We start from the raw sequence: 25,873 nt of genomic DNA, 5'->3' as shown, positions 1-25,873 counted from the left end.
ACTTTCAACTGGATAAATGGAAATTTATTGATTTCTTTACTTGTATTATGGTAATTTATCATGTTGCCATATAATAATTAAGTAAATCTGTTGCTGAGTCACTTACATATAATATCAAACCTGCAGTCCCCCGTCCCAGCACCTCCTGGGTCGACAGTGACGAAGGCAATCTTATCCACGGCCACACGCAGCAGAGCATCACCCATGAAGATCACACGGCCGGGGTCCGTGATCTCACACGTGAACGGGCTACCTGGTTACACACGCACACACACTTAACATGACAGGCAAGATAAAGCATGGCAAGCAGTTGACTCAGGGTTCACAAACTGTAACATCATCTACATAATGTGACATCATAAACAATGTGCATGATATCATATATACAAGGTGACATCATGTACAATGTGACATCATATACACTGTGACATCATGTACACAATGTGACATCATATACACTGTGACATCATGAACACAATGTGACATCAAATAAAGATCATGATAGCTATAATATCACATTCACAATATAATGCAGGGCAAGCATCAGCCATAACAATGACGACATAGCAAAGAATAAGACAAGAAAAGATTAAGTATTACGTCAATGAAGAAAGGAGGAAAGGATGACATATAGCACTGAACAAATAGTACACCAAGTGTTTATACCATACAGTCAGAGAGGGGGCCATCCCAAACAGTGACATTTTAGACACTACATGGTGTGAGGTCACAAGTCAAGCACTGTGTAGGGATCACTAACTTAAACCTATTTCAGTTTTGCTGTATAAATAGAATTAAAAGTAAATTTAATATTTCTTTAAAGATGAAATATTTATAGCAATGAAGACTTCGGATAAAAACCTTTAATATGCCCCAACAATAGCCACAGAAAGGAAAACAATAGACATTCTGAAAATGACAAGAAAAGCCCACATATCCCACCATTATAAGGTCCCATGCATCAACCCATCAACATCCAGACAGCTAGGACACATCCACAGACAAACTAATATATACACTAGCACACAGAAAACTACTCTTCTGAGCACAGAAAAGTTAACATGCAAGAGATCAATAAAAACATTTTTTTTTCAAAATATAATGATCCTGAAAATAAAGCAATTGTTAGTTAAAAATAACTGAAAAGCTGAAACACAATGGAATAATATATATTAATCCCCTCATTTTTTTTTGCCAAACATTGCCATAGCTACAATTGGAAAAACATAAAAAATAAAACTCAACACCTTAAAATTCCTGTTACCTTCACTAATAAAAACAAGCAAAAAATATGCTTCAACCATGTTCAAAAATAATCAACAAACCTTTCATTACATAGGCAAAAAAAAAAAAAGAAATAAATATCAGATGCAAAATCCTGAAAATCAACAGCCAATAAAAAAAAAAGAGCTAAGTCATACCAACCAATCAAAAACCTTGTTTATACTTCACCTGGCACTGGGTCTCCGTTGAACTTCACGCTGACCACGTGTGTGTCTGACACCTGTGGGGTGAACGAGACGTTGAAGCGTGCCTGTCCTCCTTCCTGCTGCACAAAGTTGGGAACATTTTCGTTGCGTGCAGAGACGATAATTTCCAGATTTCCTGCTCCAGCTCTGCTAGCATCAACTGCAAGGAAATGAACAAAGATGGACTGAATTCATCATTATGATAGCTGTTTTATCTGTGTGTGTGTGTGTGTGTGTGTGTGTGTGTGTGTGTGTGTGTGTGTGTGTGTGTGTGTGTGTGTGTTTGAGTGTGTGTGCGTGCATGCATGCAATAAAGGTTCTTTAAATGAATGCTGCACTTGACCACATTTGGTGGATACACAGCACATTTTACAACAGTATAAAGAAGTACTTTAATTAATGGGTCTAGAGGGAGTATATATATATATATATATATGCTGCATTCCATGTTTTGTGTTTTTATAATAAAAATTAGCAAACATTGAATAAACTGATATCTAAACTTAAGCTAAGTGTTTAAAATCTGTGAATCCAGAATGTATGGCAGAAAACAATGAACATCCTCAATGCCTTAGACTGTCATCTTCATATTGGTTCCACTGTGTATGGAATCTTTTTAGTAAACTTTGAGTGGATAAACCAGTAGTATCTTATGTACTAGATAGAGGTATAGCACTCACTGTTGAAAGTGGTAGGTTTTCCCACTCTCCCTGGTCCAACGTTGGATACCTGCACCTTGCTGGGGTCACAGGCTCTGGTAAGGAAAGGACTGCCAGGGATGTGAGTGCCTGAGTACAGGACATTGACCTGGTAATCACCTGAAAAAGACACGTGACTGTCATATACTTGAGATTATTTACTTGAATCTGCAATTGTTTGGGACTCCAAACCTATAAAAAAGCATCTGAAGACTCAGAAGTAAATTAGAGGTCATAGAAAAAGGTCAAACATTGATGTAAGCTGATACAACTGCATTTTTCAGACTGTCCACGGGCTACTCACCAACCAATGAGGCGGTCCAGTCCACTCTGTATGTGGAATCCCCACTGTCCACTACATGTACTGGGACATCACGTCCATCTGGCCCTGCAGGGGTACGAAAAATAAAAATCTTTACTTTGACAGATAATCTAACTTGTGCTGCATTTTTCTGTATTTTACAAAATTTAAACAAAACATTTTCTCAGTGCTCAATCATTTTTTAAATGAAACAATGCTTACTAATTGTAAAAGAATGCTTACTTTATTCCATTTAAACAAAAATGAACAAAACAATTTTTAAAAAATTATAACAAGCAACTTATATCTTAAATAAAACATCTTATAGAAGTATCACACTGAAGACTGTATTGGTAAGTCAACTTACCCTGGATGTACAAATATCAAGGAGAAAGAAAAGTTAGTTTAGATCTTTAGACACAGCACCAATAACCACGGCAACCAGAAGTAAACAACTGAAATGTTTTGGGTTATAGCTAGTAAGAGTAAAAATATCAGATAAGACTGCAGGTTAAATATTATAGCATAATATATACAAAAAAGCCTGGGTATATTTCAATGGTCCCACTTTTAATATCTAAATAGCTATAAGATATAGATAGGCCTGTAGTGATAAAAGAACAATAAGCATATAATACTAGAAATAGGGTATAGTGTTTGATGATTTAAAAAACCTGATAATACAGTTTTCTAATATCCAATATGGTTAGTGCATCTTAATGGGTATATATCAGCAAAACATCAATCATTCTTGTAGTACTTATGACTTCACTAAACACTTTGACAGCTTGGGTCTTTATGAATGATGAATATCAGGCAATCTCACACACTAAAGGAGACATCACTGTTAGAATCTCACACTGGACAAATACAGGACAGTGAGGCATGACCATCATACACAGAATAAGCAATCACTTTACCTATCACTAAACATGCAATTGATGAACATTAACAAGTTTTCACAATCCTTGGACTTAAAAACTGTTAAAACACAGTGAAGGTGTATTTTGTCACCCTATAGCTTGCTCTCAATTTGGAGTAAAATAAAACAGTCAAAATATCCACTCGCACACTTCTTAAAACACTGACTTCAGCACAGCTTCAAAGTTATTCCTATTTCTACAAAGGAAAATCTTGTTGAATCTGCATATAAACCCTTAATCACTCTATAAATACTTTGATCACAATTCCAAGCGCCACCCTGAGTTATCTCAATTAAGGACATTGTGTTGGTCATTGCCCGGAGTGGACATTGCCTGAGTGGACAAAGGATTGGCTCCTCTGTACACCTGCCATGTCCTGGGTGTGGGTCTATCAGGGAAAGCTGGACGAGTTCCCTGATGTCCATGTGTCCAGGACAGTCATAACTGGACGATGTTCTCATCAGGGGGCACAGTCACACTACCTTCACACGGATCACACTCAGCAGACTTCTAAGATAAAACTCACTCATATCCTGTATTTTAAGACTGCTCATCTTATCTTGAATGCAATCAAGAAGTTCACCTCAAAGACAACTTGCCATGTACACACCCATTTAATTGCAATCATCAACTTATAAACTAATGCCTACAAGGATAAGAAATCTTATTTGAGCCCAGTGTGGCAGTGCCTTCTATATACTTATGGCATGTCAGGTACCTCTAGGTTATTATACGTTTTTTCTGACTTCACTCACACATGATGTTTACAGCCTCATCTTGCATTCAGCCCTATCATTATATGCCCTGAGTTTTAATCTGCTCTTCAATCATTTATAACCACACGCAAAAAGATTATTTTTGTCTAGTACACCATGACTATACTTTATCTAATACTGGACCTTGAGATCTGCTTTTAATACAGTATAATGTCTAGACATATCGTTAAAGGGTGTATGAAAGTTTTATCACATTTCAAATTTTCACAATGCCAAATGAATATAACGCTGTTAATGATCTTAATTCTGAATATTGTCAAACCTTTCTGACAGCATTCTCTACGTTAGCAACATTAACTCCGTAACTGCATGCATTTCAATCACCACAACGCAATTTCATTATAGATTTGACTGATGAATCAGTCCTCACACTCAGTGACAACAAAGACAGGTTCAGTTGGTCAATTTTATTTTTAGATGTGCCATTAGTTACATGCCAGTCACCAACACCCTGTTATACAATGTAGACAACGGTTAGCCACTTCTCCACACAGGAAGATGTTTTCTCAGATCTAGAGACTGATAGCTCATCACTTAGTTATATGTATAATGGGCTCAACTTAATGTATAAAACATCACCATATCAGGACGCAAAGGTTGAAATAAAAATCTAATTTCTTAATACATCTAAATGTGATAAATGATAGTGACAGCTGTAATTGACTTGGATGGATATTTTGAGATCTGGACTACTACATGTACGTACATTAGTCGCCTCCCATCACCTGACTAAGCTGCTAAATTATGGGATGTTCTAGCTACATACTACGGGATGTTGGATATTAACTTAAAATGGCCCACCTGAGCACCGGGTGTCATATAACCAGAAAACACTTTTGTTAGAATTGGTCACCTATGTGTTCTAATTCTCTGGCATGTATTTACCTATGATGTTCACACTGATGTGCCCCGGTCCGGCTCCTCTTGCATTTATGGTGAAGTTCTCCCTCTTGTGGCAGGAGGCCAGAGTGAGGCTCTCGCCATGGAGCGTAATTTTTTCTGCATCAAATACTTCCACATGGTAGGGACTGCCTATAAACAAAAGGAAAAAAACAAAATATTTACTTAATATCCAAGATATTAAAATATCAAAAAACTCTTTATCATCCTCTTATTCTATGTTATCACATTACTGTTAGCTTCTACAATAACAGTGGTGGATCAATGGTTTTTAAGAGGGCTCAATGTTATCAAGGCCTATGTTTGACAAAATTTTAACTTTCTTCCCCTGTTATTCTTATGTAAAACACTGTATATTAATATAAGTCCAATAAAAAAAGCATTTTTAAAGCACTCACTTCTTTCCGTTGTTTTATTCAGTTATTTGGTGAGAGATCATAATGACTGGTTTCCAATGTAACACCATAACTAAGTAAAATATTATTATGCAATACAATCTAATAGAACTTTTTTTCTGATGCTTTTGTTTTGAGTACCTAGCTTATCCCAGTGTTTTATTAAACACAATCATTATTATACCTTTTTGCTAATAAATTCAGAAGTAAGTCTTTATGAAGATTTCGTGCCACCTGATTATAAATGATTGTTTTAATTAAACTGGTAATAAAATAACACTGATAGCTGTTCAGTTGAGCGGCAGACCAGTTTGAAGTCAATATTACAATTTTCACCTGAAAAATTTGCTGTTCTGTGTATATCATCAGGTCGCATTAGCAACTATCCCCGATTTATTTTTTGGTATGACAGCATTAACTTTTTTAAAAAAAGGCCATGTTTGAACCTGCACCGTCTCGTGGATTCAGAAAAAAATCCTAACAAAATTAACATCCATACTTAAGTGCATGTAATATAAGGCAGCTAGGGCAAGGGTTCTAGCAGGAATATTGCTTTAATCCGAGTACTTGTCTAAGAATGGTGCCAAGTAAAAAAAAAAAAAAAAAAAAAAAAAAGAGAAGGTGAGTAAAATTGGGCTGTGTTTAAACTAATGGCCTATGTGATGTGTTTGTGATGAGGGAAAATGATACAGGACTTTTGAGTCATGAAGAGTGATCACTGTGCTGAAGGCTGAAGGAGACAATGACAGCATTACAGGTGGACAGGAACACAGTCATCATTTATTTTGAAAATGATTTTATATAATTCTAAAGTAACTATATGGAAAACTAACAGCCTTAATGGTATGCTCAGTTCTGATCGTTCAGAAGGGCCAACTTCAAAATATCTTGATAGATAATGATTCAGAACTAAAACAAGAATGTAGTAACTTTGAATTGCTACTGAAACATTTTTAATCCCATCAGTTTTTGTTCAGCAAATATGACAAAGTTCCTAAATATCAAATAAAATAATTCAGCATGCAGTCCTGCTTGCCAAGTGCTTTGGGTCTTCAATTTCTTCATCCTGCCTTGACACATTTATCTAGCAAACAGTGCTGTTCTGCATGTAAATACTGCACATGTTTATACTGCATCACCTGCCCATTCAATGTTCTTACTGTTGGCAATATACTATATACCGGTGTAACAAGTTTTGATGTCATGAAACCAATTACTGATGTCTGTGACTAAACTGGAACTGAACACTGTCAAGTCTTTTTAAGTCTGAGAAAAAATGGTTTGACCCTGGAATAATTTAATTCGCACAAAATTCCATTTCTTTTAACAGCATCAATCTTCATGGTCAAACACTTGAAAATAATTTAAGATGATGGGTCTTTTATGTGACTGAGTAATATAAAACTACTTATAAATCATCAACATACAGGTTCATATGTTAATTAACCTGGGGGACATATTTACCAGAGTGACTGGTGTAACATGAAGCCTCCAGTATATAACCAGTCTTTTTACCTTCAGGTTAGGTGTGTTAGGCTAGATGGTGACTTCTTGACTAATTCTTTCCCCAGTCAACAAGTAAATGCTGGTACACTCTTTATGTAATTCACAGAAAGAGTACACATTGTCAAATATTTCTTTAAAATCAAACAATTGGATGAATTTCCCATTAAAATGGTGCTGTTGCTCTGGCAAAACCGTAAAAAGGTCAATTTATTCACACTCCGACAAAAGTAATGAATAAAATGTAAATGACTTTCAATTCTCTACCATCTCTCAGGTTAATGTAGGAGTTGTAATGTTGCAGCAGGTATGGGAGGGACTGACACTGGCAGCAAGGGAAGCCAATAACTCTTAGTCAGTGGGGTGAAAGGAATTCCAACGTTCTGTTTGGTACCTTGCGTGCCCGCTTTTTTAAAAGAATTATTTTTAATCGTTGTTGTCTTATTTGGAGACAAGAAGTGCTTAATTTGGAGGTTCTGTGAGAGACCTTAGCCTCAGGTCACAGTATAGATGTCCTTGGCTTGTTAACAGGACACTGAGGGAAATCAGACGTTTTCCTCACGCCTTGTGTGTCAGACTTGAGGTGGGAGGTTAGATTTGAAGTTAGATAAACAAATAACAATTTCTTTATCTGATGTCAAATAAACATGAAGAAACTTCTGAAGCGTGCATTTTACAACTGTTTGTTGATCATTTCATACCAGAAAAACTTCATTTCAGATAATGAAAAAGAAGAATAGATGGCTCAACTGAAATCATGTTTAACGCTTCATAATGGCAGTTCATAGGCAGATGAGAAAATGTGCACCTTTATTTAAGAAAAAAGATCTTTGATAAAAATGCTGTCAAAATTGCTTAGATCCATGATTTTTTCAGGTCATGTCTTGGAAATCGACCATGACACAGTGTTCTATATCATCAGGCACCATTAACAAAAAGAAAATCTTACTTATAAATAACCAACAAGTATGATGATTGTTAGGATTGTTAAGAAAACAGATACCTGCATTTATCAACAATCTCTTCCTGCTTTCAACCTACAGTAACATAACAGTTTATAGGAGAAAACAATGGAGGTCATACTCCATGATGTGATACACCAACCTGTGGGATAAAATATTCAAAGCCTATTTTACACTGTATTCCTACCTTTCTGTCACGTAACACAGAGAAGTGTCAGGAGGTTATGGTAAGAATTATACACACATAATAACAGTCACAGTCTAGGTCTTTTAAGTGTAACCACACAGATACTGGTAGAGGTTCCATTCCCACAATCTATATAAGTATCCTATGTCAACTGGCTGTGTTTTATGACAGGTGTCAAAGCAATGTATGTTAAAGGTGGGATATTAACTGACATGTACTTTACCTGAGTGTCTGCAATTTCATTGTGATTTTATAGAATCAGAATTCTTTTTTACTGCTAAACAATATGAGATTTTTTTTTGTGGATAGAATAAATGATATAATGAAAATGCGCTATACTCCTAATCTTCAATATATTGAGAACTGTAAACATATTTTTTTCCATGAAAAGACAAGGGCATCAGAGCTATACGTTAATCTATCAATTGTTGCTTCTTGGTATCGTTTCATTGCTTTGCTATTTGTAACATTTTGAGATTTTTTCTCTGAATAAAACATTTATTTTGGTTAAGATAATATACAGAACTATGTGCAACAGTACACTAAATGCCAGGAGAACTTCTATATTCTGAATCAGCATAATTCTCAGATAATGTATTAATATCCATGAATTAACTTTCTTTTGCTATCTTACCTTTTTCCAGGAATTAAATAAATAAATACCACCTTTTTTATGTAACACAGACCAATGTAATTCTCATTTATAAAACATGATGATGATGTATAATTATCATCTTTTACACAAAAATCAAAACAAAGTCTCACTCACCTGGGGCATGTTCCCCGTTATACATGACCTTGGCTTGGTGAGTCTGGCTCTCTGATGGAGTGAAGCCCACTTCGTACCTACTGTCCGAGATCTGTCTCATGGACGTGGGTAGTGTATGGTCACCAGAGTTGACAGTCACCTCGGTCAGTCCAGTACCCGCACGGCTGGTGTCAACTGAAACATAAGAATTAGGTCTATGAGCATGGAGGCTAGGGAGGGAACCTTGACGCGATGAAGTGATTTCCTCCATAGTCTCCGTGTGCTGCGTGGTCGCCCTGTGTTTCTTGCCTCCACTGTGACGCGGCGACTTATGTTTGTGCTGTTTCTTCACTTTGTGGCTGTGTTCAGGGGAGGTGTGGAGGGCCATGGAGGTCTGAGGTCTTATTGGGGGTTCAACCACTTCAGGTTGGCTGGAGCGGGTGTGATACGAGCTGGACACTTGTATCCGTGGGTTCCCAGTGGTCACTGGCAGAGTGGCTGACCTCTGATGATGGTCATCTCCGTGTTTGACAGACGTCTGGACTGTCCTGGTGGTGTGGATGTTCTGTGATGACATCACCTGACCACCACGGCCCAGGGAGGCTGTATCTCGCTGGACGCTGCTGCCACTACTTCCAGATACACGGCGCTGCCCATGACCATAAATTACCTGGGGCTCTGAATGCAGCACCTCGGACTTGGAGCTCAGAATGAATCCAGACCCACCATTGCTGCTTCTCTGACTGTCACGACTTATCTTCCTCTCAGGCATCCTAACTGTTATTATCTCTGATATCAAAACTGTATCTGACAGCCTGTAATTTTCACTATTTCTCTATGTCACAAAATGTTTTCACCTGGAACTCTGCTGCCTCAAAATAATAATCAGAAAGAGTTTATTTTCTTGTGTCTCCCAATCCACCTTATTTTTCCTGTTGAGATTGACTGCAGCTATTGAAAGCCTGTCCCATATATTCTGGATATTTTTATGGTTTACAGTTGACTGCCAATGTATGACACACAAAAGATGAAATGACCTCTTAGTACAGGTAACTGTATGGAAGTTGATTCTATATTCTATATAGTCCTATAGAAAGATGAAGTATTTTGAAGCACCTCAAAGTGAATTCACTTCCTTGAACTTTCATGAAGAGATCAAACATTACCGATCCTGGCTATGTCTTCAAAATATCAGAGTGCCATGATGGTACCAACATGTACCTATCCAATATTGAGTCTAGAATTGTTTAAATACTGCTTGAATATTTTCAACATCCACAATGTTGTTAAACTACAGTGTCTCAAGCATTCCTCGGCCTCTTTGACTGAGTATATTAATTTTCAATCACGCACCTGTCCTACAGAGCACTCAAACAGTCTTAATTAAGATCCAAACTGGCTAATTACATCGCAGTGCTCTCACCCTGCGCCAGTGACAGGCAAAGTTACGCGTCGTCTTCACACCTGCACTGTGGCCCAATATGACAGCATACCGCCTTCTAATACATAACATTAGCATTTCAACGCAAACTGGTTTAGCAGGTCCTTCTCACTGTCAGACGGCCAATACACAACCCTCTTCTACACGGCTCAGGTGACCTTTTCAATATGATTTAATTGAAGAAGTAAATTTCAATGTAGGGCATAGAAATCAACCTATTATTTGACCTAATATAAAGCCTAAATACACACGAGCCAAAGAAGAACTATTCAAACTGTAAAATAAGACAACCGAGCAAGAAAGACACTTTTGTTTGCAGTATTCTGGTGGAAACATCTTTCTATACTATTCAGTGACTGTAAATTAAATCAAGTTGCCTCAGTGGAGAAGAGGTCTGTGCATAGCTGGTCCATACAGGAATGTCAACATTTTGTTTACCAAGCCAACTAAAGGTCTTTTTTGGGCGCTGTTTGATTGAATTGTGTTTGAACAAGAGAATCATGGTACTGAAAAGTAAGGTCCACGCACCACTGATGCACTGCCTGCTTGCTGTCGCATGTGAGTGTACACGTTCATGTACATGCTCCTGCGCACATGTAGAAGGGATTGCATTAATTCCCTGTCAACAGGCTCAAATTACTGGTCCCCTACTTTCTTAAGGGATCATCCATTTTATCATCATTCCCCTTCAGGCCTGTTTTCACACATGTACAAAGAGTAGACTTTTTCAGACCCTCTCCCCCCTTCAGATTGTACAAGATGAAAAGCAAAAAATGATGACCTTTGACAGCAATTTGGATCATCATTTTTATCATTTTTTAAAAATGTCCACAGGGCATAAAACTTCCCCACCCACCCAAGCATACTGTTTGTAGACTTGTCAAATTATGATAATAAAAATGGATGAACTCTAACCATGACATTCATTTCCCGTCAACTGGCTTTTCAATTACTGGTCTCCTACTTTCTTAATAACCATACTGACTTTATCACAAAGTTTCGCTGCAAATGACATATGGCTACTTAAAAGGGTGACTATTGGACTATTTACTTACATGTACTGGGGGCACTATCAGTGGGGTCTCTAGAGATTTCTTAATTTTTTTTGGTCAATTATACGCTCCTGAGCCTGCCTCAACGTCGGCTGCACCTGCGCCTGCTACCAGACCTGCTGAACAACCTACCAGTAAACCACAACCCGCTTTGTAGCTAAAGCTGCTTGCCAGTAGCAAGTCTGCATGGCTATTGATGAATTATTGAAATGTATCAGAGTTTGCAGAAATGTCCTCACTGTCAGTACAATGATCTGGCCTTGGTGGCAGTTTGATTGTGTGAAGCTATCAAATATCATATTGATGTCAAGTCCATAAATGTGGTGACCACTCACTGACCATTCGAGCCAGTATGGATTTAGCAGCTCTGTTACAAGCATTGGTCTCATTTTCCATCACATATCTACATGGCATGATACTCTCCTTGTGGAGTATTGGATTGCTACCAATATGATTGATTGCCATCTCCCTGACTCCTGTGATGTCATTTTGTTGACATCTTTTAGAAGGAAAGCCCAGAGTATACTGTAACTAAGAAGGCTATTTGTGGATGTTACTGGGAAATTATCAGTAATCTTGTTTTTGTGGAAGAGGCAAGGCAATGAAAACTTAAAGTCATGGTAAGTAATTAACATTGATTCTTTGATTCTTTATTATTGTGGAATAATATATATTGTATAAGTTAAATTTTTTTGGACAAAAGATAATTAGTCATGTACTGATTTTAATGAAATTTTTAGGATATGTCACAAAGGATCCAAGAAAGAAATGATTAGATTTTAGTGATGATCCATTGATTAATTAGTACTTTATTATTAGTTAATTATTTCTCTTGGTAGAGATTGCAATGTCTGAGCACTTTTCTGGCAAGAATAATATTAAGTGGGAAATTAGAAAACTATCCTATCTTATTGCTTATCAAAGCACAAGCACAATTTTACAAAATTGCCAGAATATAGTTCTTACTGAAATAGTTCACCTTGACAAATATAAATGTGACTAAATGGAATGTAACTGTAGCTGGTAAACTTTCAGGATTTTACATTTGAAATATGTAAACAAATCATGATCAAGTCCTCACATTGCACTCCTGGCAGATACAACACTAGTACTACAGAAAGACAAAGTCACCATGCATTGTCATATTATAACCTTCTCCTCAGTCACTTGAGGCATGTTCCCAATAAAACTAAGGTTCTACATATTTCAATCCAACTCTTTGGGTACTCTCGCTGAATACAATCTGATAAACTGAGTGACAAATGCCTCCTTTAGCAACTAAGATGTGGTTAACTTTTGTGTGTGTTAGGTTGCACTTAAAATGAAATAAAAAGCTTCCAGAAGCTGAACGCACATGAAAATTGATTACTCTCTATAGCTGGTTAAGGAGGCATGTCATTCAGTTTATCAGACTGCATTCAGCAGGAAACCCTGCAGAGTTGGATCAATCTACATAGAGCAATTAAAGGTTCATTGGGAACACGCCCTTAGTGTTAAATATACAGGATGAAACTCAGGCTCAATGACTGTATGAACAATGGGACTAGCATGTGCTGCACAAGTAACCACTGCAGTTTACGTGTTGATATATATATAGACTAAATTCTGTTGTCCTCTCATTAAAGGGATAATAACTCTTCGTTTTGGCCAAAAATGAATTTTCCTGGAGTAAACAACAATTTTCCCATACTTGCCAATGGTTAATGAATCCATTTTTACAATCAAAGTTAGTCCCTGGTTTTTTTCCAAAAAGTTTGGTTTTTTGTTAAAATCTCTTAAGAGATTATAACAGAGTATAGCCATCAATGGAGGTCACGTGGTCTGAAGACAAGCTCAGATATCAGAATAATCGCTATAACTGCTGTTTTCGTCATAAAACAGAATATATTATATTTCTATGAGTTATTCACAATGTTTTTATTGTGAAATACATGTATAGATTTCATATGAAGAGTTATTATCCCTTTAACTTTGACCTATTCATCTCTAAGCCTCTTTGCCAACTGCTGTCAAATTGTCAGGTGCCATCGGGGAATGGAAACTAACGACCTAAATAATATCACATTACTTCATGCCAGAATGATACACGGCAACTGGTTTACTTTTACTTAATTTGACTACAGTTATTTTAAAAGTATAAAATATTACAGATCTTAATTAGTCACAGAATATCTGCCTCAGTGGGTACCAGTGCTAATTAACAGTTGAGCAGAGTGAAGTTGGTGCCCCATGCAGGTGGCAGCACTGTTCTCACACACCATCACACGCCATAGCTGGCACACAACTGAACATAAACGTCCAAGGTAGAAATATGCTCCAGGCAGATGACACATAACACAAGACTTCGTTATCTCTGAAATATTGCCATCAGTGTAGCGTATCTAAAGTTATACACAGCAGTTAATGATCATTATGCGTGGTATGTGGCTTCTACTTTGATTCTTGCTTTAGACTAGAAATAACATTTTAGTTCCTAAAGTAACGCAGATGCAGTGCATTTCCTGCTTACAATATAATGAACCTAGCTAATCTTCCCAATTATGAAGGTTTGAAAATAAACATTTTTATACTTTTTTTAGAAATAGGATTGGAAAAAAAAAAAAAAAAAAAGATCACCTAGCACCCTGTGACTACTGAAACAAATTTACACAATTATACAAAACAAAGAAAAACAAAATACTGGTTTTATGCAAAACACAATTTCACCAGTTTCAGTTGATTAAAAAAAGTTAAAAAGCTGATTCCTGCGTCATATGTTATTTTGTGAATGTTTTGAAAAGATTAAAATAGAAAAAAATAAAAAGCTTTGGCGATAATGTCAATATTTATACCTCAAAACAATTTTAACCTATTACTAACATCACCAAATTTATATTCACACTTCCCACACATATTATAATTGCCGAATAATGTTTTAACAGTGACAGCATTATAATAATCTGATTTCACTGAATGAACCCTCTCTCCAACTTGAAATAAATATCAAGCTAAAATGATGTGTTTTACTTCACTTAACTGGTTGCTAATATGATGTTTTACTACACTTAACCAAAATGTTTCTTGTTACAATCTCTAGGATCTATGTAATATCTGTATACATGTCTACAGGTCTGATAAAAAGCCAGCATTGCCCGTGCTCTCTTCAGCTATCAAGTTGGCTGTGACAGCAGAGAAGATGACAGCAGGCACATCAGAGATCAGAGCTGATCGAGTGAGATATCATCTTAACTGCGGCTCTTCACCAGTCTAGGCAAGGCTTAGGTGACAATATTATGGTGATATATGTCAACTTCCACATATGAATACATACTTTAAGATGCTATTAGAACATTGTCCTCCAGGAACAGCGTATATCATACTAATACAGTAAATGCTCTTTTTTATGTGTCGCTGCCTCAAGCACGTGGTGGCTTTGCCTCTATGCAATATATACTACTAACAATTATGACCATATTCATAAACCTGATGAATAAAATTTGTAAAATTCTTTCAAAGAAATCTATGTCCAGAGAATGCTTTGTTGTCAAGTATCTAAAAGAATAAATAGGTGTTGTAGCCACAATGGCTATAAAATCTCTTTGCTTACTGGCTACAGAGGTCAATGCATGCTTCTGTCAAAGAGATATAACTAAGGGTGCATTCCCAGAGATTTAGATCGATCCAGAGAATAAGATTTAGATCAACCTAACTTCCGGGTTCACACTAAATTGCAGTCAGCCGAAAGCACACCATAGTTAATTACCCCTTTACAGCTTTAAGTAGGCGGGACAGACGCTTAAGCCGGCTAAGCTGACAGTGATCTAGTGAGACTCTCCACAGGGATAGATCGATCTTAAATCTATGGGAATGGGGTCTAATTGTATGACATTCATACAAACTAGCTTGCAAATGCCAGACCAGCTAGGTGATATTTGTGATGAATGCTTACATTTTCTGTGTCCCTCACTACCTCTCTCTGGTATATATATATATATATATATATATATATATATATATATATATATATATATATATATATATATATATATATATACGAGACTCAATGTTATATATATCCTCATACTGCTTATCTGCCATTTTTTTCTGCAGTAACATCTTTGATCCAGAGCAGAGTGTCCACCATAAGGAATGATTAAACTTATTATAAGTTACATAAGTTATATTTATTATAAGTGCCTACCATGAGCGAACAAGTAAATGATGTCACATAGTTTACATATCTAGACCAAGGAGAGCAGAGAAAATGGATTTGTTTGGAAAAAACAAACAAACAAACAAATAAACAAACAAAAAATTGGTGCCATAGTACACAATCTTATGAGGGGGTTGAATTAATGTTTTTTTTAAACACTGGTGTAATAAAATCAAAATAAACTAAGCATACATACTCAGCTTAAATCTAACCAACAACTATTTAACTGTCCTCTGGTGTTAGCACAATAAAACAGAATAAAGGTGTGTTATTTCCTGGTATATGAAAGTTGTCAAACTAAACCTAATGTTATTTATAATGACAAAAACAAACAAAAACAAAGGTTCCACCTGTGACATCCTATGTTGAGGTACACACTGATAGCGTGACAGACCCCATCACCATCAGAGACCCTCTCAGTGAGACATACTGCCAGGACAGGGGAACGCACACACGTTGACGAAAATGTTGTTTAGAAGAAGGGTGCGACCAGGACAACACATCCATCTTTAGACTATCTTCCATGAATCATGTCACATAATGTATACACATATGAAGATTACACATAATTTATAAACATATAAAAATTTGTCATTCTGTTTCGCAACTTCTGACCAGCATAAATGAATATTGGGCAATTGTTCAACATGGCTGCTGAAGTTACCGGTGTTCTTGAGAGTTCCAAAAAATGCTAAATATATGCTGAACACATGACATATTTCTGACACATAAAACAGGCTCATATTGGCACTTGCTATAAAAAAATGCATTTAATTTGTGATGATTTAGTTTTATCGGTCTGGTTAATTCTCACAGCTACATGTGGCACCTGAGGTTTATAACCAACAGAAGACAACATTATCTCAGTACAATGACTAGATAATGAAGCACAAGTGCCTTTAATATTTACTTCATTTGTGGCATCCTGATTATAATACTCTACAACATATTAAAGAAAGACATGAAAAAAAGAATGAGAAGGGTCAAGAGCAGCACTGGCCTGACAGCCACACCAGGTGGACATACAGGTGTTGTGAGGACAGCCGGTCAACAAGTCTAGAGTGTCCCTTAGATGACAGCCACAGGACAGTCCTATAGCCTGTGATCTACTTGTCACCAATACATCATACTCATATTCTTAACCTCATTAACAAGTCTTTTTTGTTTTCTAACTAGAATGATATTTTCTTTTTAAAAAGTTTCCATTCAGGATTCTAGCTAATGAATGCATGATATTATTTGAAGTGACCTAATTATAGATCTTTATAATATGTTACTATAAAAATATAAATGTAATGTTTTTATCATTCAGTGGACATAAGTTAATCATAAATTTATCTAAATAAATAAATAAATAAATAAATAAATAAATAAATAAATAAATAAAACAAACAAACAAACAAACAAACAAACAAACAAACATTTCACATCTTCTTCTGAGCACAACTAAGTACACATATACTGAGTGAATGCATAATATCAGCTTGTATAATACATAAAAATGAAGAGTTTATGAAGAGAAATTCTAAAATATAAGCAAGGCAAATTGGTAAACAATTCAGGCATCTATACTTCCACTAGCCAACATAGCCCATCTCTATAAATGGGCCATCTTTTTAACTGTTGCTTAATTTTTTATTTATGCAAGTTCACATATTTCAGTCAACCAACACATTATAATGTCCCAGTGTGGTTACAATATTTTAATCTTTCACTGTGGTTACAATCTTCCCTGAAGCTTTACCTGCCACATATAGCCATATCTCCACACCCTGACACCATTTCATGAAATAATGAATTAAACATGAGCTCTACCAGAAACCTGTTTTCATTCCCCCAACTGTATTTTATATATACAGCTTGTACGTATGGTCACCAAGCGTGGATGTTAATTACTAGACATCAAACAACCAGACTTGAAAATTCCTCTGGAATCTTTATCACCTTCTAACCAGCCAGAACTAAAGTAATTTTTCCGTAACAGCCTGTGTGACAGTCATGCTGATATTTCTATCACAATATCATCAGTTGGCTTAAACATTTAATTTCTCACCAAATTAATCCAGTCTTGTTATCTATTTAAATTAAAAAATTGACTGGAAACTGCACATCAAACTAGTTGGTACATGAATATGACACACTTACCGTAGCCTAATATTTTTTGCCCACGATACAGACTATTAGTTTCTTGACTTTTTTCTTGATGTTTACGGTGGTATACAGTAGATCTACTGGTTTGTTGATCAAAATGTTCCTGTCGTGAATAGGACTGCTTGGTGCTGCCGCCTGTGTTGTAGTTATCAAGGGTATTTCCTCTGTCGCTGTAGTTTACAACACCCCCTGACCCTCCTCCTCCAGCACTGTAGCTGGCGCTTTGACTGGCGCTGTATCCTGCGCTATACGCTGACATAGTTCCCTAGATATTGGCACAGTTACTATCTAGCTACAACTACACAGTAATCTCCTTTGTTATCAATCCTCAAATAAAATACAACAGAATAAATTCTTTTTTGTTTGGTATTCCTGAAGTAATATGCTGTTAAAAATCTTCAGGTTCCACAGTATTCAGCCACACCCTGAATTTTTCAGTTAAAATAATATCCTAGGCCTTCCCCAGTATTTGAAAATTCGCTGATTATATCTTAGGCTCCCACTTTTTATCTTATTTCACTTTTTTGGTTCAGTTTCCCGTTAGTACAATCCTCTTTGCTTTGTTTTGAACTTTTTTCCTTCTCCTTTCGTCCGTGCCTATGTCTTATCACATCTGATCTGAGGAGATATATTTATATCTTGCCTGACAACATGGATTTCCCTAGAGATGACTAACTGATGCCTGCATCCAGTTCACTTAATATCTTTCAAAATGTGTCTTCCCAATTTTTACTGATGATACGTTAGAGCCAGGGAAACTGCAGCTCTAATACTGCATGCTTGCCTGACCTGTCATATAGACTCTAACAGGCGAGGCATGTCTGCAGGGCAACATTAAAAGCACTGTAGTTGACTAGTTGGGAAATGGCTTGGAGAAACCCTTAAGAGCCTCTCTGTATGGTGCCTATACACAGGTATTACCAGACAGCATGCAGCAGTTGTGTAATGTCTGTCACGGAAACACAGCCCTATCGTACATCAACTTACACATCAGTGGACATTGGTCATCTTGATGGATGACCAGGAGGGAGGGAGGCCTCGTTAGCAGGTAACTAACTGCCAAGACAGGTGAAAAAACAGCAACACACCCAGAGAGTCTGACCAAGTCTGGGGACTATTTACAACTTACTTTCATATTGTTTGGACACAATTTTTTATCAGTTAATAATCAGAATCCATTGAACACTTCAAGTGTCACCCATCAGGCCTGCATACAAACTAATGTGCAAGGTAAAATCCAGCAGTGAACCTAATTATTACATTATGACCTGAAACAGACCCAGCAAAAACATGTTCAGAAATATATCTGCAACTGTCTGTGCTGTCACCGTGGCTAAGTATAGCTAACAGGTGATAAAAATGATGCAAAAATATAATTCTTCAGTAATAACAACGGCAGATTTAAAGGTAAATAATGTCTTGATTAAATGTTTTATCTTCCTCAAATTATATCATCCATTATAGTCTAAAAGAGCGATTTTTAACTCTTTATTTTAAGATGCAATGTCATCATTCAGCTTATAAAAAATGCAGAATAATGGTTATTTCAACTTGCATATTTTCTTTTCTGTTTTCCAAACTTCATCTTACTAATTTAAACCACATGAATTCCTAGCCTGGGAGGACAGACATGGTGCCACATACTGAGGACCTGAGCATAACAATGTGTACCTGTAAAATTGGCAGAAGATTTCTTAACTCTGACGATATGGAACTTCATCAAGTGAACACTCAAACTGGGGTCATAAGAAATCATTTCTTGTTTACAGAATCTAAAAACACCAGAATGACAGGAAGACTTGATTTTGATATATTTTTCTTAATTTCACTTAATATTTATTATGTTTTAGTTTCAGTTCAATGATGTTGAATGCAGTTATATAATATATATCTTAATCATTTTTATCTATAAACTTCTCTGTATGTTATGTTGTACAGTCTATTGTATATTTTATGGATTTTAGACTCGAAATAAATATATTATTATTTAATCTTGAACCAAAGAGAGTTCAGCCTGTGCAGGTTGCAATGATTTAATTGACTACTTGACAAGTATAATCCAGTCTAAACAGGGCGTACTGTGGATATAAAGTAAAGCCGGGACTGTAAGGCATTCTTGTGAAGCACTCCTAGCAGTAGACACAGCACCAAGACAACACAAATGTATGCAGACAGAGAAGATGATTCATGTCACAAACCACTCTGTTTTATGTCCCTCCCTGCAGCATGAATAATGCATTAATCACCTGCAAATACTACTAAAGAACACTCATTTGTTTTTTATATCTAATGGATTTCCAGTGCCACCTATGTTGTTGAAGCCATGTGACTAGAATACATCCCTAGCTCTGGCCAGTCACCTGTCGCCTTAACGCCTATAGCATTGTGTCACCTGGTACACGACAACTGCTGCCACCTATACCTATGCAACCTTTAACAGGTTACTGCATAAAATGAGAAGTTGAGACAAGAATTGCAACAACTTTGCTGTTTTATAGAGTGCTATGCAAAATGGCCAACCAAAAAGCCACTCAGGAAACTAAACCCAATGTGACTTTATGGGTGTATTCCCAGAGATTTACATCGATCCAGAGATTAAGATTTAGATCGACCTAACTCCCTGAGGGTTCACGCTAAATTGCAGTCAGCCGAGCGCGCACCATAGTTAATCACCCCCTTACAGCTTTTAGTAGGCGGGACAGATGCTTAAGCCGGCTAAGCTGACAGTAATCTAGTGAGACTCCCCACAGGGATAGATCGATCTAAAATCTATGGGAATGGGGTCTATGTGAAAATGGTGAGTAAGGACAAAACATTTAATTAACTTCTGAAAGTTAACTTTTCTATTTCGTGAAAATCAAAACTTATTCACATGAAACATAACAGCAGCAAGTGACGAAAAGACAACTATATTAGTCCAGTTGTTAAATCTTTCTCTCAACCTACCTATGAACTTAGCTTCCTTCCCCTTCATCACCACAGAAGGCATGTTTGTCACCTCCACGGCGCTGATATCGTGTCCCATCAGCTCGTATGGACTACCAGGGACTGTCACACCTGAGTACTCCACTGCCATCTGGTGTTTACCTGGACATACGACCAAATGTTCAAGTTAACTTCAATATGTATATACTGAAAAATGACTATAATATCACTTGAATTTAACCAAACAATAACAAAAATAGTGCTGGGTATAGTTATTAGTAACATCCATCTTTCCATTTTGATATTTTTATAAAGACTATTTAAGTTTGTTTATGAAACATTGGTCAGTCAAAATTGACAAAAAATGTCAAATTGCTAAAACTTTACCTGCTTCCATTAAAGTGTATTCTATCCTGCAATAATCTCCATCTTTGACTACATCCACAGGTACTTGCTTATAGCTGGGAGCTAGAACATAGTAAGATGGTATAAAATGACATGGCAAGTAGTTCAAGGGATATTTAACACAAGATGTTAAGACATGTTACTTTAGGAAGAAAAACACATGTTCTGATAAAAAGCGAATCAATCAACTAATGCTTTCAAATTCAATCTTTAAAATTTAACAAAATCTATAAATCAAGACCAAAATTTTGAATTTTGAATAATCAGTTTTTAAAAGCCAAGAATGAAATTTGTTAAGATGTGCAGGTGAACAAGACAGTAGATCCTTAGCTTTATATCTAGCACAATTCAATTGGCCGGACACGATAAGAGATTATGGTAACTATATATATATGTCATAGTTAATGTTGAAGCAAGGGGAGGAGGGATAACCTACCTCAAGTTGTAGCTTGTCCTTGTTACCTTTGCCAGAGGCATCATCTCCATCAATAATGACATATCACCAGAAGCATTCTCGATCATAATAAACCACCAGAAATGTTTATGTTTTATAAGCGCCAAGCACCAGCATTTCTTGAACAGGAGCAAAAGGCAGCAGTAGAATATCACAGGATGCACGATAACTTTTTCTCTCCCATAAAACACACATCTCCAGAAATATACTTTGTTTTCAGGTTCTTGAGACCATCACCAAATAAAAAGGTCTTCATGACAAATAGATTTATATATTTCTTTAAACATCTGATTGGCATTAAGAGTTGTAAGCCCATTTCTTCATAATTGTCCCAATAGACACAGACAAGACGCACATGTTCACGCATGCACACACACACAAACACACAGCATACAAGTTATTGGTTACACTATAGGGTTTCACTTTAAAACTTTTTAACCTAGTTTTGTTGTTTGCATAGCTAAAGTGTAATGTATCTTTCGTTACTAGAACTCAAGGTTAACACACCCATGTCAATCATTTAAACTGTTTAGCACCACAATATTATGTGATTTATTTTCTGGTATCAGTCAAACATGGTTATAATAAAAATATGTCACAAAAATAAACTGTGTTCTAATAATAAAAACATGCCATTACTTTGAAAGACTCCACATCAAAATAACTCACAAGATTCCAGTGCCTTTTATCCACAATAAGGTTATAAATACCACCATAAGACATACAACATAACACAACCACAGCTGTCCCATCTACTGCAATATCAACTGTCTCAACTCACTGCAGTCCCACAGCCAACCTGCACAATCATGACTTTACTAGCTACTTCTAACTACCCTGGTGCTGAACTAAACATGCATACAGAAACCTCTGTTAGAAGAAATCATAACCATGCAACAGTGGTCAGTAACATAATTATGATGTTATAATAATAATAATAATACCTGGGGATACCTAGAATTAGTATAAACTAAAGGATTGCTAATATAGTTGAGGTAAAAAAGGTGTCTACCACTAGTTTGCTGGGGAAACTTACAAGTGATGAACACTTTGAGGTCATTGTGGTACTGCGCTCCCTTGATCCGAAACCCCGCGGGTTTCCTCACAGACACTGCATTGTGGAACCCAGACAGTGCTATGTGACTGGCATCTCTCACCTTGGAGATCATAGGGCAGCCTGCAAGACACAGGGACAGGTATATGGAGGGCTTATACAACTCCTTTGACAGACAAAATCTTATTTAAAACTAGAGGATCAGAGAGGTGATACTGTGTCCCGATATTGTATTAGCACCTTAGTATGTCGGAACAAATCAAGCAAATCCTAAACTTACAAAATGACAATTTTATCTTTTTGTACAATTTCGACCCACAGGAAGTAAGTAATGTGATGTGGTCACAGTACAGAAGTGGGACTTGATGTATACTTACTGGGGACCCTATCTCCATTGAACTTGATGTCCACCTCGTGGTCAGCTGGTGTCCTGGGGACAAACACCACCCTGAACACCCCCTTCCTCAGCATCTGGACACTGTTGGGGACTGCCCCCTGGTTGACCATGATCTCCAACTGACCCTCTCCTGCCCTGGTCACATCAACTGAAACAGTGGACAGAGCTGGTTCAAACTGACTGAAAAGTTCCTTAGAGAAGAATCCTGAAGTCAACTTGTTTTGTTTGTGCAGTTGTTTACATAGGATAATATAACTTAATATAGGATAAGGAATATACTTCATTAGCATAAACTACACGTATTAATGTTATTATATATATACATTAAACTGTTAATCACTGTAGCAAGGTTCAGAATATTAATCATATCACAATTCTCTATCCACACAGCATAAATGACCCTGTAGTGTGGCACAAAATCTTTTTTTGTTTCAATTTACTATTGTCAGAATCAAAAAGTCAAGCTACTATAATTATATTCTCAAAATCAACCTTATTTAACTATTCAATACTGTAGAGGTCAGAGAAGAATGCTCCACCCTATACCTTCAAATTCCACAGTTTTTCCAATATGTCCATCGGGCAGCTTGGTCACTCGTATTGCACTAGGGTCATAGGCTTTGGCCAGAAATGGACTTCCTACAATGGGCTGACCACCAAAGAGAATGTCCAGCTGGTGACTGCCCACTTCGTTAGGGACATACTCCACTTTGTAGTTCCCATTGCGGTTGTCTATCAGCTTAGATGGCACTATTACTCCATTTGGACCTGTAGGATCAAGAAAAATGATCTTTATGGTCTTTGACTATATGACTGATATATTGTATAACAAATAAGATTGAAATTTGAGATTAAAATGAAACAAATTATATTTCTTGTTTTATCTGGTAAATTTACAAAGGTATTAACTTTTCAATCTTAAAAAAAAATAATCCAGCTGACACAAAATAATCAATAAAATTTGAAGTTTAAAATTCTCAAATGGAAAGAACGTAGCTTTAATAACAATTTAATCAGTGAAAAGTTGATTTCTCCCTCTCTCTGTCTGACACACACAATCCTCCTACCGCAAATATACACATCCATGCATGATACAACTAATTTACTAGTTTGTAAAGTAGCTTTCCAAACAAACCTGTGACTTTGACATCAAACGCCCCCTTCCCAGAGGCAGTGGTATTCAGCGCTATCTCCGCCTTCCTGTGGACAGGGATAAGCTGCGACACTTCCCCCACAGTGCGCACCTTGCTGGCGTCAATCACCTCCATTACCCAGGGACTGCCTGGAACAGAGTGCATGCTGGGATATCAACATAGGCTCACATACTCTACATCTTGGCTAAGGATTAATCTGATATACAACTGCCAATCTTTCAAAATCAATACATTTCATACCTAGAATTGTTGCTAGTAAACAAATACACTGCCATTATAGCTCTTTAATAGGTATATGAGTATTTATTAATGTACAATGACTGCATGTAAGCATTATCTTGATGTGTAACACCATCTGAGCTGTATTATTATCAATAATTTACCAGGTACGCTCTCCCCATTGAACCTCATCTCCACGACATGACTGACAGGATCTATCGGGAGAAAAGATGCCAGGAACTTTCTGTTACCAAGGTTATGAACTTTGCACGGAATGACGCCATTGTTGACTATGATCTCCAGGTTTCCTGAGCCAGCACTGGAGGCATCAACTGGAAGAAGAAACAGAATAAACTTCAAATGCAACTTTTGCATTGATCTTATATCATACACATCAAATATGAGAAGTATTGGTAACTTGGGATGATTGTTAAATGTAATAGTGCGAATTGTAGTTTTGGGGTACTCTGACCAAGAGTGGTCATGAGGTGCTCTAGTAGTGAGACACTGATTCCATCACTTCATGTAGAGATTAGAAAGATGACTACAAATTTTGTTGATTTCACAGAGACAATCTGTATCAGGAGCTAAATATTTGTATAACTGTCATGGAGAATTGTGTCTGTGTTTACATTTCAATTGTGTATTGTGATTCAATAATTCTGGAAGTGAGACTAAATCATCCAAGTGTTCTGCAATAGTGTGATCTGCGTTAACTCACTCTCAAAGTCCACAGGAACACCCTTGACTGCATGTTTCTGTATTCCAGACACCTGTACCTTGCCAGCATTGTAGATCTGGGTCTGACCAGAATACACCTGCTTGCCATAGAATACCACCTCCACGTCATGTTCACCTGAAATTATAACACAACAACAGTTTTTAGACTAGGTCTGTACCACAGACTTATTGTACCACAGTCCCATCTATTGTACCACAGACCTACTGTACCAAAGACCTATGGTTCCACAGATTTATGGAACCACATACCTATTGTACCAACCTAGCTACTGCATCTCAGACTTATGGTACCACAGACCTACTGTACCGCAGGCCAAAGATACCAAAGAACAAGGGTACCATGGTTTATCACAGTGTTACTACCTGCCATATGTCAATGAGTAGACACTAACTGTTAATGCTGACTACAGAAAATCAAAAACCTATTGAGTATTTACCAGTTGGCCACAATTTTGGTCCGTTAAAAAGAAATGTGTGTGTGTGTGTGTGTGTGTGTGTGTGTGTGTGTGTGTGTTTAAAATAAAATGCGGCAAATGACATCATATAACACATATACTGGAGTGATTCCAGAGTAAAGATCAAGAACATATACTATATAACACTTATAGATATAATTACAAATCATAACAGCACCTGTTACAGTAGTTACATGACATCAGTATACAGCAGATAAAGTGACCTTATGTCTCGGGATGATCTTCCTCAAGACTGCTGCAGCCTCAATCTCTCCAAATGATAACTATATTTGTAATTGGGATGGGGTCACATTCTTTGACATTAGGTGGCATATGAACTTCTGGGTTCTAAATGAGTTGTGTCTCAATTC

At 36.8% G+C, this 25,873-nt stretch overlaps 1 protein-coding gene across 4 annotated transcripts in view; it reads right to left on the bottom strand.

Annotated features, from left to right (window-relative positions):
- The window catches only part of LOC106166693 (filamin-A), a 104,385-nt gene that overhangs the window by 38,766 nt on the left and 39,746 nt on the right, over window positions 1–25,873 (bottom strand). For 3 of the 4 annotated variants that reach the window (XM_086996787.1, XM_086996788.1, XM_086996789.1), the window contains 14 exons: window positions 25,028–25,162; window positions 24,471–24,638; window positions 24,069–24,215; window positions 23,480–23,701; window positions 22,914–23,081; window positions 22,519–22,659; window positions 21,011–21,091; window positions 20,645–20,785; window positions 8,884–9,057; window positions 5,053–5,199; window positions 2,472–2,555; window positions 2,150–2,287; window positions 1,453–1,629; window positions 107–253 (listed from right to left, as the gene is read on the bottom strand). In XM_086996787.1, the coding sequence (XP_086852913.1) occupies window positions 107–253; window positions 1,453–1,629; window positions 2,150–2,287; window positions 2,472–2,555; window positions 5,053–5,199; window positions 8,884–9,057; window positions 20,645–20,785; window positions 21,011–21,091; window positions 22,519–22,659; window positions 22,914–23,081; window positions 23,480–23,701; window positions 24,069–24,215; window positions 24,471–24,638; window positions 25,028–25,162 (2,070 nt within the window). The remainder of the gene's footprint in view (window positions 1–106; window positions 254–1,452; window positions 1,630–2,149; window positions 2,288–2,471; window positions 2,556–5,052; window positions 5,200–8,883; window positions 9,058–20,644; window positions 20,786–21,010; window positions 21,092–22,518; window positions 22,660–22,913; window positions 23,082–23,479; window positions 23,702–24,068; window positions 24,216–24,470; window positions 24,639–25,027; window positions 25,163–25,873) is intronic. The other variant, XM_086996790.1, reaches the window with a different exon arrangement.

Source organism: Lingula anatina, chromosome 10, assembly GCF_051362555.1.
Source record: "Lingula anatina isolate TDL-2025a chromosome 10, LinAna3.0, whole genome shotgun sequence".
Taxonomy (NCBI): domain Eukaryota; kingdom Metazoa; phylum Brachiopoda; class Lingulata; order Lingulida; family Lingulidae; genus Lingula; species Lingula anatina.
The sequence above is the reverse complement of the archived record's forward strand: the minus strand, read 5'-3'. Positions and strand labels throughout refer to the sequence as shown.